The sequence below is a fragment of the Sarcophilus harrisii genome, chromosome 2 (genome assembly GCF_902635505.1).
Source record: "Sarcophilus harrisii chromosome 2, mSarHar1.11, whole genome shotgun sequence".
Lineage (NCBI taxonomy): Eukaryota > Metazoa > Chordata > Mammalia > Dasyuromorphia > Dasyuridae > Sarcophilus > Sarcophilus harrisii.
The window spans coordinates 30580209-30597314 of NC_045427.1; the positions used below are offsets into that span (position 1 = coordinate 30580209).

At 45.0% G+C, this 17106-nt stretch overlaps 1 protein-coding gene and 1 long non-coding RNA gene across 3 annotated transcripts in view; one reads left to right on the forward strand and one right to left on the reverse strand.

The window, feature by feature from the left end:
* USP39 (ubiquitin specific peptidase 39) overlaps window positions 1-4121 on the forward strand; it is a 33127-nt gene extending 29006 nt beyond the window's left edge. For both annotated transcript variants that reach the window (XM_031949784.1, XM_031949785.1), the window contains exons 12-13: window positions 229-315; window positions 3840-4121. In XM_031949784.1, the coding sequence (XP_031805644.1) occupies window positions 229-315; window positions 3840-3887 (135 nt within the window). In that variant the 3' untranslated portion in view covers window positions 3888-4121. The remainder of the gene's footprint in view (window positions 1-228; window positions 316-3839) is intronic.
* Window positions 4083-6947, reverse strand: LOC116421251. Its single transcript, XR_004231554.1, has 2 exons — window positions 6650-6947; window positions 4083-6121 (listed from the first exon to the last, which is right to left on the reverse strand). It is a non-coding gene; the product is annotated as an uncharacterized LOC116421251 (long non-coding RNA).
* Window positions 6948-17106: the final 10159 nt, after the last annotated feature.

The window sequence follows — 17106 nt, forward strand, 5'->3', positions numbered from 1 at the left end:
AATACTGTCCTAGAGCCCTTTTGCCTGGATGGCATCCAGCAGACATCAGGTTCCCTTTAATGACTGTGCATGTCCTCACTCCTGCTCGGGGCATTCTTTTTTATTTTCCCTGGGATTTTTTTAAGCCTTTGCTTTTGAGCTTTGTTCTTGGCTCTGTAATTGCTTCACTCTTTTGGTTTCAGGGGATTATGGAATCCTGCATTTTTTTCTCTTTCTCTCCCTCCTTAGGGGACAGGAAAGTGGTATGAACTCCAGGATCTGCAGGTCACTGACATCCTTCCCCAGATGATCACACTTTCAGAGGCCTACATCCAGGTAAGAGTGGCTGCAGAAAACCCCCCAAACCTCCTACCAAATAGTTTGTCAGAATGATTAAAATGCATTTTTGATCCACGTCTTGTGGGATTGAAGAGGGTATAATTGTTCCCTGCATCTAGAATTGGTGCCGATGATGAGAGGCCTTAGTGAATTTAAGAACAGTGAGCCTTTCTAAGTGGGTTCAGAATCAGTCACCCAGCAAGTATTAGAGTGCGGGCTATGGATCCCCATCCGTGCAAGGCAAGGGGCACTGATGCCAGAAACGTTGTGCTGCTACCTTTACCCTCAGGGAATTTGAAATGTAACCTGAGAGGTGGCTTAGTGAGCTCCTGACGCTCTGCCAGCTCTCAGGAGCCCTGTGGGTGGGAGTCCTCGCAGGCAGACTGAGACATTAGTGTTGAAGAAAGCAGTTCCTTCTGCTGTGAGCATTAAAGAGGGAAATCCTCTAGGGCTGGAGATAGGCGGAGAGCAGAGTGTGGGGCAGTCAAGAATGCTAGCATTTCTCTGGGCCTGAGGGAGAGGGAGGGAAGAGGCTGGCGTGTGCAGTGTGCTGAGTGAGAGGGCAATGCAAGGTGGGGCAGACAGGCAGAGAAGAACCATCTGTCATCACCGGGCACAGCCATGGAGACTTGTTGCAGCTGAGGAAGTGATTACGGGCCTCCCTAGCTGGCTGGCACATCCTCAAAACGGCTTCTGTTTGGTGCTGGACCTGTCCAGGTTTCCCAGAGTCAGAGTTTTGGAGAACCAAGGAAAGGCAATGCTCATGAAAGGACCCTGAGAGGGGAAAAGTGTGCGCGCGCGCGCGCACACACACACACACACACACACCCCCCCATTCTCTCTCATACATACACATGTGCTCTTTATAGGCCCCTCTCTGGCTGCCCTCCTCTTGTCTCTCTCTAGCCTATCAACCTCCTTAAACTGTGGTGCCCAGAACTGGCCACAGCAAGCAGGGCAGATGTGGACAGGATGTGCTCGCTTCCCTGTTCTAGGGAGCGGCTACAACAGGAGCGTTCTAAGCTCTCATCTACTTGCTGATTGAGAATGAGTCTACAGTCCCCCAGAATGCCCAGATTTTTTCCCAAACAATTTCCATCTAACCCTCTCTCCCCCATTTCGCACTTGTCTGGTTTGAGTTTATGTGCCTAGTGCTTTACATTTATTTATCCCTTTTTTCCCATCTATAGCTTTATCTAATTTTAGATAAAAGTCTTTAATGTCATAAAGCCAAGAACAGCTCTCTGGGATTTTCCTCCAGAGACCTCCTCTATGATGACAGTGAATTGGGCTGTTTAGACAGTTCTGAATTTTTCTACCTTTCCTCTCATCTAATACAGATCTTTCAGTCCCCTTCCGAAGCTCAGGGGCTGGGACTGTGTCAAAAACTTCACTCAGTCCTAGGGAAGCCATAAGCCATCAATTTGTTTAGTAATTCTGTCCAAAAAAGGAAATAATTTCTTAATGCAGCTATGCTAGCCCTTTTGTAATCATTGCTTCTCTAAAAAAATGTAATCATTCTTTAACGATCCATTTTAGAATTTTTCCCAGGAATCGGTCAAATTCGTGAGCCTGTAGTTTGCAGACTTTGTTCTCTTATTTAGAGGACATTCACCTTTCTCCAATCTTGGGGTACCTTGCCCTTTTCTGTGATCATTCACATATCATTGACTAGCTCAGCAGTGCCATCTACCAGTTCTTGTAGCATCTGAAGGTCAGCTGGGAGCTCTCTTACTCCCTGCTTACTTATCTTGGGAATCGGCTTCCTGTTGGTTTTTTTGTTCCTTTATTTCCAGTGCAAAGATCATCTTTCCTGAGAAATCAGAAACAATGCAAAAGTTGAGCAGCTCTCCTCTCTGAAATCAGATTATCATATTGTCTCATTCCCTCTTCAAAGACCTGTCTTTTTTTTTTTTTGGTTATTCTTTTTTCCAGTATAACTTTAGCAGCTCAACTTCCCCACCATCCATGGCCCATTTTGAGCTTTTGTTTCCAGATTTTCTTTTTCCAGGATCATATCATCTACTTTTATTTTTTTCCTCTTATTACCTGGCTTTGCCTTCATCCTTCGTTACCTTCTTAAATCTAAGTTGACTAGAGAATGCCCTGTGCATCCACATCAAGCTCTTTAAATAGATGTCTTCCATTTATCTCCTCTTTGAAATTGCTTCCTTTTGTTTCTTTGAAACAGAAGAAAAAGAATTTCATTTTTTACCATTTTTCTTCTCCCCTGGGCTCTGACTCTTGAAGCATTTTACTCCATGGGATCCTACCTTTACTTCCTTTGAGCCCTCTGAAATCAACTTCTCTCCGATTGAGGGTATTTGTCAGACCGCTGATTTTCCTCCTGTCACTAGCACTGGAATGCAGTGGTCAGCCCTCAGGGTTCTCAGCAGCGCTATCCCAGTGATCAGCTTCTTGTAAGATTCAGAAAGGACTTTCCCCTTGTTCATTTTGGTTTTTGGAATGGAAGTGATCATTGAAGGCCTGTGGGGAGGATGTGAGCTGCTCCTCTTTTGCTAAAGAAAGCTCTCTGGAGTTGAGGGGGCTTTTGTTCCATTGGCTTAGCCTTTGGGGATCAGCGTGACCTCAGGGAAGTCTCTGATTGGAGTATTAGTGACAGAGAGCTGTGGGGCACAAGAGCGCACCGCTCTCCCCCTTCCTGATGTCCCAGAGAGCTTGCTTTCCCCGGAGAGCTTTGTAGGCCATTGTGTCCTGTCCTGTGGCAGGTTCAGGATTTTGGTAAAGCAAAAACCTGAAAGAGTGGTTGGAAAAATGAGGCCATCAGAGCTTAGGATAGAGGAATTTTGTAGGATCTGGATGAGGGTTTCACTGCATTCAATCCACCATCTGGATCGGTCCAGGCCAGGACTGCCCACTTGGGGATGGCCTTTATCTGATTAGAGTAAGGGGGACATGTGGCTTGCGAAGCCATGGATGGGATGGAGGAAGCTCTAGGAGAGCGGAGGACGAGAATCGGCCCCAGGGGGTGGGGGGTCACCTTTGCCGAGGACTGGGAAGCATAAAGTGGTTCCAGAGAAGGGTTGTGTCTTTATGGGGACCTGGGGAGCGCCAGGGTCCAGTTAGTCGGGTGTGGGAGTCACGGTGCAAAGCCCCATGGACAACCAGAGAGGTCAGGCTAGAAGGTGATACGAGTCACTTAGGGTGGGGTATGAGCCCAAGGAAGGACGTGGGCTGGCAGGGCCTTAGACGTCGGACGGTCTCTGGAAGTGAAGGCCGGCTGCCAGGGTGGAGGAGAAGGGGGGAGAGCCTGCCAGCCAGAGACAGGGAGGGACGTGGGAGGTGGTGATCCTGGTGGCAGTGGGGGGGCGCAGGAACCCCCAGGGACAGCAGCTGCTGGGGGGGGGGGGCAGTTGCAAGGAGCCCCTCCTCTTTTCTTTCTCTGTTACTTCCCTTGCAGCCCAAGATTCAAGGGAGCTTGGAATGGGAGTAAGAAGTAAGGAAAAGGGGGAGAAGTGGGAGGGCAGCCCCTGAGCCTGGGAATCTGGTGTCTTTTACAGATCTGGAAGAGACGGGACAGCGACGAGACCAACCAGCAGGGGGCATGAGGGGCCTCCAGCCATCTGCCCCTGCAGCCTCCTTGGCGATCCCATCTTCCCTTCTGGCCTCCTGAGACTGGTGCCCAGGGCAGATGTAATTTATTTCTTACACTTACCTGCAGGACCTGAGTGAGAGTGGCAGTCATGCCCCACCCACTTCCTGTCCCAGTAGTGGCCTGGGCCCCCCCTTTTTGATAGTCTGTGTTCTGAAGCAGATTAAACTAGTGCTGTTTTTATTCCTGACCTCCCAGTGACCCTTCCTTCCTTTTCCAATTGCCCACTGTGGGTCACACACCTGGTGGTTCTTCCCTATTGGCTCCCAGTTCTCCCCCTTTGTACGGAGTCTGGTGGAGTGGGCAGAGTTCTGGCCTCAGGTCCTGCAGACCTGTCACTGACCCACTGGCCCTGGCGCCTGGTGAAAACACTTGGCCTCTGGGCACCCGGCACCTCCCCAAGCCGGCTTCCATTGGGGGACAAAATTGGGTCTGGACCCCAAGGGCCAGCACCTTAAGGCTTACAAAGCACCTTGGGGAAGGCAGGCGGCAGGCTGCCCTCCATTTTTTAGGTGAGGAGTCAGACTCAGAGGCACAAATGGTCGCTAGGCTGGTGGTGTCAGAACCCAGGAGGTCTGGCTCTTTGCCATCCCCCTGTGCTGCTCTCAGCCCCACCCAACTGCCCAGGGGTCTTCCAAAGGGGAGGGACCCGAGAGAGCACGAGGCTCCCGAGGGAGAGCAGACTGGAGCCATCAGTCATGGGGAGCCTCTGGGTAGATCAGCCCTTGGCCAGCTGAGTTATCTTAGCCACTAAAGGCGCTTGTCATCTAATAAAAAGAGCCATTTTCTCAAGTTTTTTCTTAAGTTTGTCTAAAGTAGGAGTGGAGATATCGCAGTTCTGACCTTACATCCATCTCTCTGGACTCATGCTTAGTCACACATCCTGGAGCTTGAGGGGCGTCTCGAAGCCTAAGGTCCCTTCTAGCCGGCGGGCATCTGACCGAGGCGGGATGGAGTCAGAGTGCTTCCCTTTGGGGAGGGCTTTTCCTCTGGGGGAGTTCTTCTTTTGAGCCGGCTCATTAAACATTTATGGGTCAAGTGCTAGAAACAGAAAGAACGTTCCCCGAAGCCTCCTAGTCCCTTTCTCAAGGAGCGTCTGCTTTAATAGGGGAGACATGCTGAGTAATTGGGGATGTGCCGTGTGTAAGCAGGTCAAAGGAGGGAAATCTGAGCGGGAAGTCATCGTGAGCTGGGAGAGTGGGAGAATCCTCCTGAGAGGAGGAGGAGGATTGAACAGACCTCAGGATGCGGGAGCCTGAGGGGCAGAGCATGGCCCCCTGCTCTGGACCCAAACCTGCTCCTCGGTTTAGTCTCGGGAACCCAGCAGAATACGGCACGTTCTCTTGTTTTCCCCACAGGCCTCCTGAAGGCTGACAGCCACAGTCGTGCCGGACACACCCCCTGCCTGGTCTGGGTGCTAGGGGCCGTCCCCAGCCACGCTCGGGCCATGTTTGGGACAGCAGACCTTTTTCATCCAACTGATCTTCCCCGTGTGGGGATTTAGGCCAAGCCCTGGAGCATTTATGGGACTCCTCCAAGAGACTGACCCTGTCACGGTCCAGGGCTCGGTGCCACCAGTGCGATGTCAGTGGCATCTGGCGGATCTTAGCCTCCATTGACAAGCTCTCTTCAGCATTACTGTGGTCTGGATCTCCTCCATGTCCATGGCACTCTAATAGGAAATCATTTCCCTCTTTCTTGCTTTTTAAATATAGTTTGAAATGGGGTCATCCTTTTTTCATTTTTTCCCTTGAAATTCTTGACCTTTGGTTTTGTTAGATGAATTTTTTTTCTAGCCTTATACATTTTCCCTTTAGAATTTTGCATTACATTATACAGAATACATTAAGGTAGTCGTGTCATTTTAATATCTCTTCAAGTCCCAACTATGAACAATATCTCCAGTTATTTAGACCTGTCTTTGTTCTTGTAATTAGAATTTTGCTTGTGTCCTGGCGCATGGACTCATTTTTAACAACGTAGTTGTTTTGAATGAAATTTCTCTCCCTATTAAGATTTTTGACAGCCCTCAGAGGTGTGGGTAGTGTAAATATGATCCTCATTTTTCAGAGGAAACAGACCTGGTCCGCTGCCTTGTCTGATAGAGCTAGCAGGTGGCCGAGCAGGTGCTCAGAGTCAGGTCTTCTGCCAGACTGTACATCAGGATTCTTTCCTCGGTGTCTTTGTGGCCTGGGGAGGGAAAATTAAGCCATCTCTGTGTTCATGCTACACCTATGTTTATAAATATATTTTATCATATATAATAACACCTTAAACTTTCTAGAGCCAGGCTCTTAAGTTATAAACAAATAGGTTTTCCTTCCTAGACACACACATTGTGACAATGGGGACCAGTATCCTGAAAAAAACTCATCTTCTACTTAAATAGCTGAGTGGCAGGGGGTGCTTTGCCTCAGAAGGCAAAAATAGGACTAACCAGGAGTAGTGGAGAAGGGGCAAATTTAGTTGTGAAGTCAGGAAAAAACCTACCAATGAATGGATTGTGTTGGGAGGGCCAAGACTCACTAGTGTTTTCAAGCAAAGATTGGGTAACCACTTGTGGTGTGTGTTGTAGAGAGGATCCTAGATCTTGGATTGATCTAGATGGCCACTGAGCCCCCTTTCAGCTCTGAGATCTTGCGTGTCCACCCTTGACAGCTTCTTAGCTAAAGGCTGGAGGAAAATGTCCATCCAGATTTAACTCAATGAGAACCTTACCTTGATAAATACTCGGTGAATACCATTTAGCTTGATTCAGTTATTGTGAAAGACTGAATTGGTTCTCTTTCACAGAAAAGAGGTATCATGGCTGAAAGTTACAAATTGGCCCGATTAAGCTTGCCTAGGAGTTGGTAAGTGCGCTTTTCCAAAGGTGGGCCAGTTCCTCCTCTCCTGAGCCCAAAGGAGGGTCTGGAGACAATACTCAAGGGCTACTTGTGGGTGGATTGGATTCTGGTAAGTTGTCATGGTAACACAGAGATGCAGACCCTATCTTTGTCTAATCTGTGTCACCTAGGAGATAGAATCCCTGGCGTCAAAATCAGTTTTCATTGTAGGGATTTAAGGGATAGCAATCAAGTTGGGCCTGATTTTTGCCAGGGAAAATGGCCTCTAAAATAGGGTGGAAATGAGCTTGGTAAAATTGGACAATTTCCAGACCCTTTGCTCTAGGGGCTGAGGTTACAGAGCCAGAATGAAAAGCAGCTCTCGCCCTCAGAGCTTTACATTCTGTTCTTGTGGGAGTAGGGGTGGATAAAACATGTCCACAAGTATGTACGAATCATTTGGGAATAATAAAATCATTTCAAAAGGGAGAGAGTGTTTATACCTGGAGGGGAAGGGAAAACTGGGAAAGACCTGACCTTTGTCTCACCTGTGAGGCACAAGAAAGAAGGACAAGCAATTCTTGACAACTCTTGACATGGAGGAGACCCTCAGACTACCAGAAACGATATGGGTTGTCTTGTACTTCTGACAGTTGGCAAGCCAGTTTGATGGTGTTAAGGAGATGAGTGTAATATGAGCCTCAAAAGGATATATGGAGTCACATTTTAAGTGAGATTTTAATTGACAACATCAGAAGAAATATCAGTCATGTTCAGCTTTTTGTGACCCCATTAGGAGTTTTATTGGCAAAGATACATAGGGCTTTGCTATTTCCTTGTCCAGCTCATTGAACAGATGAAGAAACAGGTCCCAGAGTCACACAGCTGGTAAGTGTCTGAGGCTGGGTTTGACCTTGGGGTCTCCATTCCACCATCTAAACTGTCCTGAAGAAATTGAGGGGACAAATTGGACAGAGGAAGGTGTTGACTCTGACCCTGTTATCAGTGGATAAGTGCATGTTAAGATTAACTAGATAATAAAGGCCCTGGTCTGGGGAGTGTGAACTTCAAGGGTTTTTCCTTCCACTTTTTTTTTTTTAACTTTATTTTTAAAATTATAACTTTTTATTGACAGAGCCCATGCCTGGATAATTTTTTACATTATCCTTTGCACTCACTTCTGTTCTGACTTTTCCCTTCCCTCCCTCCACCCCTCCCCCAGATGGCAAGCAGTCCTAGACATGTTAAATATGTCTCAGTATATCCTAGATACAATATATGTGTGCAGAACCGAACAGTTCTCTTGTTTGCACATCTTCCACTTTCATGTCAGTCCCTGAGCTCAGTAAGTGAAGGACGTGGTTGCAGACTTCTGGCTTGAGGCAGGACAGTCCATTCTGTGGCTTAGCTCCTTGAAATGCTGAGAAAAGCTCTTGAAGACTGTAAATAAAGTGACTTGGGGTCAACTTGAAGCATCATGGGACAGTGGTAAAAGAAACCCTTGTGGTCAGACAGAGAGAAGGCTGGGGCAGAGCAATGACCTTTACTCAGGGGAAAGATTAGCTCGCTATCTGGCACAGGTTTTCTCTTTACAAAAAATACATTTTCATTATGTTTTGCATGAAACACTTAAATCTGGTCTACATGAAATTGCCTGTCTTCTCAAGGACATGAGAGGGGAATGAAGGGGACAGAAAATTTGGAAGGAAATTTAAAAAATGTTAAAATTGTTTTTACATGTAATTAAAAAACTACAACATAAACATTTTCACTAAAAGGAACTACAAACACATTTCTAATGTTTTGCAAACTTACACATGTCTAATCGACATCAAATTGCCTTCTCAAGGAAGAGAGAGGGAGCAAGAATTTGGAACTCAAGGTCAAAATTTTCATATGTAATTGAGAAAAAATCAAAACGTAAAAAACCCCACATTTCTGTTGATCACTTTTGATCTTACTGATGGTTCCCACTGTATCCTTCCTCTGATAAAGAGCCTTCCTATATATTAAATAATAAAAGAAAAAAGCACATTGAAAAACTTTATTCGGTGTAGCTTTCCACACTGATAGCTTCCCATTTCTGCAAAGAGGGAGATGAGGCTTTCTTATATCTCTTTTCAATCCCACCCTTCCCACAGTAAGGGCAGAGCCTCCCAGACATACTCGAGGCCTCCTCCAGCAGCTTCAGCCTCAGTCGGGTCCCATCCAGTCTTCCCCTATATAGGTATGCCCTTAGGCTCCCTGACTTTGCCACCTGTCTTCCACTTTGCTCTAAGGACCACTGGGCATCCTCTAATCCGGAAGCAGTACTTAGGTTACTTCTCTTAAGAGAGTAGCAGCCCCCTCACTTGTTGGTATTTTCAGTTCTTGGCATGTAGTAAGTCAACGTCTTCCTCAGAAAACCGTTCAGCTCGATAAACCTTTATTATATGCCTGCTGTATGCACAGCTGCTGCTATGTGCCGGGGAGAGAACATGGCAAGTACAAGATCCATAAGCTATAGCCTATATTCCTTTTGGACCTACTTGGAATTTAGGGAAATCAGAGTTCTAAGCAGAATTCATCAAAACAGGATTCAAATTCTGCCTCAGATACTTGCTAGGGTGTCTAACCCCAGATGAATCAGTTAATCTCCCCGTGCCTCGGTTTCCTCATCTGCAAAATGCAGGGATTAGGCTTGATGGCTTCCACAGTGTCTCCTGGCTGTGATTGTCTTATCATTAGCAGAGGTTGTTTGTCCTGTATTTTCAAAAAGGATCATGAAGTCAGGGAGGAGAATCACAATACATGCAGTGAATTGGATTTCAGTGATGGAGGGCTGTGTAAGGTCACCTGCCTCACGTTCCCTTCCAGAGCCATCTGGGCCCAGTGGCCAGACATAAATCAGGACGACTGGGAGATAGCTTTTGACCATAAGCACGTCAGGAAGGCAGAATCGGTCTGATGGAGAAAAAAAAATCACCTTGGATCAGTAAGGTCAAGGAAAATTTCATTGAGTTAGCAAGTGAAAATGGTCTTGAAGAGGCAGCTGGGTGGTGCAGTGGGTAGAGCACCAGCCCTGAAGTCAGGAGGACCTGAGTTCAAATTTGACCTCACTCAACAAGTCCCAACTGTGTGACCTTGGGCAAGTCACTTAACTGCCTCAGGAAGGGGAAAAAAAAAGATGGTCTGGAAGAGGGAGTGGATTTCAATAGGAGGGAAAGGAGCATTCGAGGACCTTGGGAAAGCCAGGGGCTGACTGGGAGGGCAGTGAGGAATGGGAAATATCCAGCTTAGCCGGAGATAAGAAGAGGGGGGATTGTTTGAAGTAGTTTTAAATAACAAGGGAGACCAGATTGAATGTCAAGCTAGGATTGATCTGGCAGCAACGAGATATTTTTACATGAGGAAAGTTAATATGGTAGTAATTTGGAAAATAAATCATCGAGAAGAAAATATCCATAAAATATATTTTTAAAAGTACACAGAAGAAAAAAGTAATTAGGGGAACATGGAATAGAACCATTTAACCTCATTAAATTTAATGCATTTTTGAGCTGTTTTAGTCATGTCCAAAAATCTGTGATTCCGTTTTGGGTTTTCTTGGCAGAGATATTGGAGTGGTTTTCCATTTCCTTCTCCAGCTCACTTTATGGAAGAGGAAATTGAGCAGGGTTAAATGACTTGCCTAAGTGAACCGCGGAGGTCAAATTTAAATTCAGATAATAAGGCGGGTGCTGTACTCACTGCACCACCTCACCGCCTCATAGATGTACTCTAGGTACATGTGTAAGAACAGATGGAGCCCTAGCCCTGAAATCAGGAGGTCCTGAGTTCAAATCCTGCCTTAGACACTTCACACTCCCCGGCTGTGTGACTCTGGGCAAGTCACTAGCCTCAACTGCCTCAGCAAAAAAAAAAAAAAAAAAAAAAAAGAAAAAGAACAGCAACTGGACTTGTGGTTGCATTGTGGTATTGCCATTTCAGGTCATCTTAAAGTTGCATCTTAAAGTTTTAGTTGCCGCAAGTTTTGAGAGTTTGAGTGACTTACCCAGGACCACACAGCCCCAGTGTATCTGAAATGGGACTTGAATCCTAGTCTTCAGGGCTCTGAAGCCGGCTCTATCCACTACATCTTGCTTACCTTTCTTAGCTACATAGTGTTTAATGTATATTCTTTTTTAAAAGTCCCAGATTCTAGTTAAGAAAAGTTGACAGTTAAAGAATTTTCTTTCTTATTCTTGTTTTAGTATATTAAAATGTTTGTGGCTGTTGTCAAGTTTTCAGAAAAGAAAAAAAGAAAAAGAATTAATGAGAGTGTCTGGGATGGTGGGGACGGGTGTGGGGGTGGTAGTGACTCTAGAAGAGGAAACCAGTTAGGAGACTATTTTGGTTATTGTGACAGGTGACAATGAAATCCTGGGCTAGGTTGTTGGGCAGAGGAGACAGATTTAAGAACTATATTTTTAAAAATTTTGATAATAGTTTTTTATTTTCAAAATCCATGCAAAGATAGTTTTCAACATTCACCCTTTCAAAAACATGTTCCAAATTTTTCTCCTTCCTTCCCTCCAGCCCTCCCCTAGACAGCAAGTAATCCAATAGAGGTTAAACACCTGTATTTCTTGTAAACATATTTCCACATTGATCACGCCACACAAGAAAAATTAACAAAAAGAAAAAAAATGAGAAAGCAAACAAAAAGCAAGCAAATAACAAAAAAGGTGAAAATTCTATGTCATGATCCACGTTCAGTTCCCATAGTCCTCTCCTGAATGCAGACGGCTCTCTCCATCACAAGTCTGTTGGAATTGGTCTGAATCACCTCATTGTTGAAAAGAGCCACGTCAGACGGAAGAAATATTAAGGAGTCAGAATCACTGATTAGGTGAAGGAGAAGGCAGAGTCGACTAATATTCTTATCTAGGACAAAGTAGACTGGCTGACTGAGGACACTGGCCTGCAACAATCTAAATCTTAGTTATCTCCTTTTCCTAGAAACCCTCCCTATGGAGGACAGAGGTTTTCCGGCCTCCTGGGTCCCCTTCTCCCACCTCTTCCCTTCTCTGTCCCAGCACTTCAGGAGTCTGCTCCCTTCTGAGCCTAACCTCTCCCTCCTTCATTCCTTCTGCTACAGGATCCCCTGTACCAGGCTGTTGGGGCTTTGCCTCAGTTTTCCTTTACAAATCCTCTGTGTGTCAACTTGACCGGGATATTCCCACCTACCCAAATTTCTGGCAGTTATGTTGTTTCTCTTTATGAAGGCCTTCTGTTGCCATTTCTACCCAGGGCGGAGGGCAAGGGGTATAAGAGTGGGAGAGCCGCTCTGCTAGAGGTAGCTCAGGGAGGGGGATTGGGACAAAAAAAAAATAGATCTAAGAACTGGGAGGGCATGGAACCTCAACTATCCACAACATGTGTGAGGGTCAAGAACAAATGAACCAAAATCCATTTATGAAGCACTCACCAAATCCCAGGAGCTTTGCTAAGCACCCAGGGTGCAAAAAAGAGCAAAACCAGCCCCTGTCCTCCGAGAAACTTCCATTCCAAAAGGGGGGCCGACCCATCTAGGGTGGGGATGGCGAGGGAGGAGTGCTTTGATTTACAATTACTGGGAAAGTGAATCCAGCCTTAGACAATACTTGTGAGATGAGGACTGAACCACTTCCATATAATCGGAAGAGTCCTAGAATCAGCCGAACCCGTCCCACATTATTGTTACATTTTCAGTGTATTTACACCTTGGAAAATAGACAAATGTTCCCAATTAGGGCTTGATTTATTATTAGACTTAAGAAAGTGATGGAGAAAATGTTAATGCAAGTTCAACTTAAAAGCATTGTATGCACATTTCTTTTTCTAGAGAGCTGATTGTTAAATATTTACTATCACACCCTGCAAATAAAACATCTTCTATTAATGTTTCAATGAAAGTCTGATGCAAAGGAAGTAATGTTACAAGGGGCAGTTACTTCCATATGAACAATGTTCCAATGTTGCAAAATTGAGATTAAATTGGGTCTTTACAAAGATCTGAGCCCTTTATCAGACTTGAGAATGCTGGGTCTAATCTGGTCTTTAGATCAAACACGAATGTGGTTTTTGTTGGTAATGGTGGGGAAGGGTGTTAGTGGGCTCTGCCTGCAGGAGGTATCTAAAACAACTGCTATTTCTCCGTTGCCCCCTGCCCCCTTCGCCCAGACTAAGTGCCAAGGAAAATGGGGCTGGGTTAAGTATGGGAGACGGGGAGAGGGGCCAGCGGGGGGAGCTGGGGAACTCGGCGTCCTCGCCCTGCTGCTTGATGGGACATCATAGATAGCCTGGAAGTGCTTCCTCTCTCAGGACTCAGTGTCTTGGGGGACGATAAGATGCCCCTTCCTGCCCCCTGCCCATATCTCCAAAACCTGGGGATTTAGGTCAGAGTGAGAGGGATGTGCCTCGAGATCTGGAACGGCTTCTTCTTTGCCCCTTTCTCCTCCTCCATTCTAATCCTTGACCAATCCACTGCCCATGCCAGCCCTGCATCCCTTTGCCTCAAGCGACAGCTCCCAATTATAGGGTTTTTTTTTCCTTCAAGTTTTAATTTAACTTCATTTATAAATTACTATCACATTCATTCCCATGCCTCGAGTTTTGATTTATTCCCTCCCTTTGGGGACATCATAACTTTTGAGCAGTTTCTTCCTGTGACTTGGGAACAGTTTGTTCCATTGCATCATCTTGGGAGCTCCTAGAAGAACGGATTTCGCGCCAGTGCTTTTGGGAGCCTCCCTGACTAGAGAAGCTCAGTGGTCCCCATCTAAACCAGTACCCGCCTCAAGAACAAAGCTTTCTGGGAGGGCCAGTTTCCCAGAATCCAACTTGCTACTGAGCCAGCTCTGCCACTGCATCACAAGAAAGGAATACTTTGTTTCTCTAATGGGGCAACTTTCCCCCCCCCCCTTTTTTATTGTAAGTTTGTTTTTAATACACATTGTTTTATGAATCATGTTGGGCAAGAAAAACAGCAAAAGGGAAAAACCAGGGAGAGATTAAAAACAAACAAACAAAGAAGTGAACATAGCATGTGTTGATTTACATTTTTTTTCTGGATGCAGATGGCATTTTCTGGCCAAAGTCTATTGGGATTGCCTTGGATCACTGAACCACTGAGAAGAACCAGGTCCTTCAAAGTTGATTGTCGCACAATGTTGTTGTTACTGGGTACAATGTATTCTTGGTTCTGTTTCCCTGAGCACCAGTTCGTGTAAAGCTTTCCAGGCCCTTCATTGTTTCTTATAGAACAGTAATATACCTTCATGTACCACAACTGTGCAGCCATTCCCCGACTGATGGGCATCCATTCCTTTTCCCATTCTTTGCTACCACAAAAAGAGCTGCTACAAACATTTTTCCACATGTGGATCCTTTTCTCTCCTTTGCGATTTCCTTAGGCTACAGACCCAGTAGAGACACTGCTGGGTCAAAGGGTGGGCAGAGTTTTATAGCCCTTTTGGGCTCTCCAGAATGGTTGGATCATTTCACAACTCCACCAACAATGCATTAACGTCCCAGATGTACCCACGTCCCCTCCAACATTTATCATTATCTTTTTAATTTTTTAATTCTTAGTGGTTCTGATTCTGCCTGCTCTTGATAGCTTGGGCATATTGACAGCTGTTTTGTGTAATGCCAAAGAAACTGAGCAAGACAGAGATTTGAGACCAGTTCAATAGTTTATTAAATGAAGAGAGATACTGGGACCAATGGATCCATGGTTGGTCCCAGAGCTGGACGAGACTATCATCTCAAAGAGTCCAGCCCTTAAGTATCAGAGGTCAAGTTTTTTTATAGGATAACAAGAACAATGAGATAGTGGGGGAGGTACCTGGGTGGGGATAACCTAATGGGGGGGAGGCCCCTAGGATGATACAATGGAGGGAGGTTACTGATATTCTAATGACATCTAAAATGGATAAACCTTTATCTTGTCAAACATTAAGCTGGAAAGATTATAACCTGAGGCAGAATAACAAAATAGGACAATGGGGAAACTAGGTCAGGACATCAAAATGGAACTTTGGCACAACATTTGGAACTGGACTGGGAAGCCTGTGCCCCTTGACTTACATGACTTTGTAGGCTTCTCAAAGTAATAATAACAGCTAGGATTTCTATAGCACTCGGTTTTATAAAATTCTTAACGTGCTGTTTCTTTTTATCTTCACAACAATTCTGGGAGATAGAGCTCTAGTTATCTCCATTTTGAGATGAGGAAACTATTATTCAAAAATTATATACTTATTATGTAAATATAAATGTTTTATATTTAGTATTTATATTTATATATTTACATATGCTATTCCCTTTTATTCTCACAACACTTTCAGGAGATGAGCATTATTATTATCTTCATTTCAAGATGAGGAAACTATTATTATGAGGAAACTATTACCTCATTTTAGAGATTAAGAAACTGAGGCTAGAATAGATTTAAGTTAAGCCCAGAGCACCTAACTAACAAGTGTCTCAGGCAGAAATTAAACCTTTTTTCCTGATTCCAAGTCCAATGCTCTCTGCTCACTGCCTAGATCCAGTGAAGAGCTCTCCATTTTAACACGGAAAGGCCCCTAATTATATGTCGAATTGGGAATGGTGGGGGATTGGATGTGAAGGAAGGAACACCCCATTCTTGATCCCTGCAGCCCGTCTTCTGCGTCAATGCAGGTCTTGCCTGCAGAAAATGCGCTTAATGCACTGTCACTCTTGGGCATTGACTCCTGTGCAGCCACCGAGCTGCATTCTGCCATCTTTACTTTCTGTTCTTTCTTTCCCTTAAGATGTGAAATGGGGGCCCTCCACTCTGGCAGCCAGCGCTAACGTGACAAGATGGGTTTGCCATCCTGACTTTGCTGGCGGTGTGATCCTGAGCGAGTCACTTCCCTCTGTGGCCTGATGGAGCTGTCTATATGTGTGGGACCTATCATTTAAAATACGTTATATTAACAGAATTTCAGTCTCGGGAAGGATCTCTTCATTCTCACCCCATTTATCCATTCAATGACCAAATCTTGTTATTTCTGTTTTCCCAGAACCTCTCAGATAACAGCTAGCATTATTGTAGCAGGCATTATACTAAGTGCCTTCCAATTGTCATCTCATTTGACTGTCCTGACAACCCTGGGAGAGAAGTGTTATTATTATCCCCATTTTACAGTTGAGAAAACTGAGGCAAGGAGAAATTAAGTGATTTGCCTGAGATCACAAAGCTAGAATGGTTTGGGGCTGGATTTCAACTTATGTTTTCTGGACTCTGGACGCTGACGGTCTCTCTGATTTGCTATTTAGTGGTCTTACCTAGCCATCTTCTCTCTGCTCACTGAAATCTGGTTATGATCTCATCTCCTCCCAGCTCAATGAGCTCCAGGGATTCCTGACTATTTCCCGGATCTAATAATTGATTCCTCTGACATTTAAAGCCAGTCCCAGCCTGCTTTGCAGCTTTCTCATGCTTACTCCTTCCTATGAACTTGATGCACTTGTCATACTCGACTGATTGAATTCAGGACCGTCCAGAAGAAGGATCCCCTAGACAGACAAGACACACCTGAAATGGTCATCCAATTTTTGCTGAAAGACTTTCAGTGAGAGGAAAACCTTATTTGTCCTCTCGAGGCAGTCCTTTCCACTTTGGGACAATGTTCTCATTCTGTTAAGCCTAAATCTTCATCCTCATCTTCAATTCTCCCCCCTTCCTCTCCGTTCTGATCTTTGGGGTACAAGTCACTTAACCCCAGTTGCCTCACAAAAAAAAAATAAAATAAATGAAGTCTAAATGTGATTTCCCCACCTCCCAGAAGAATAGAACCTGTATCTTCTAAGAATTGAGTTCAAATCTCGCCACTAACTAACAATCACTTCTCCTCTCTGGCCCTCCAATTACTTATATGTAAAATGAAAAAAATATTGTAAAATGTAAAATGGAGCAGCAGCCCTGAAGTCAGCAGGACCTGAGTTCAAATTTGACCTCAGACACTTAACCCATCCTAGCTGTGTGACCCTGGGCAAGTCACTTAACCCTAATTGCCTCAGGAAGAAAAAAAAAAAACAGTCATCAACCTTACTTTCCCTTCCTGAGTTATTGAAATATAGTGGCAAGACAAAAGAGGCAAAAGCCAAGATGATTGGTGATAGCTGGGGACACAAGGGATGCCACTGGTCCTCCATGTCTGACCAAGCTCGAAGCGTTCCACTCCTTCAGCCACCTTCGTGGCCATCAGAACAAAGTGTTCTCGTCCGCCCATTCTGACAAGGAAGTCTTCACTACTGTTCTAATAATTATCTACCTTATAAAATTTATGCAAAAATACAAATTGAAAAAGTCTGAGA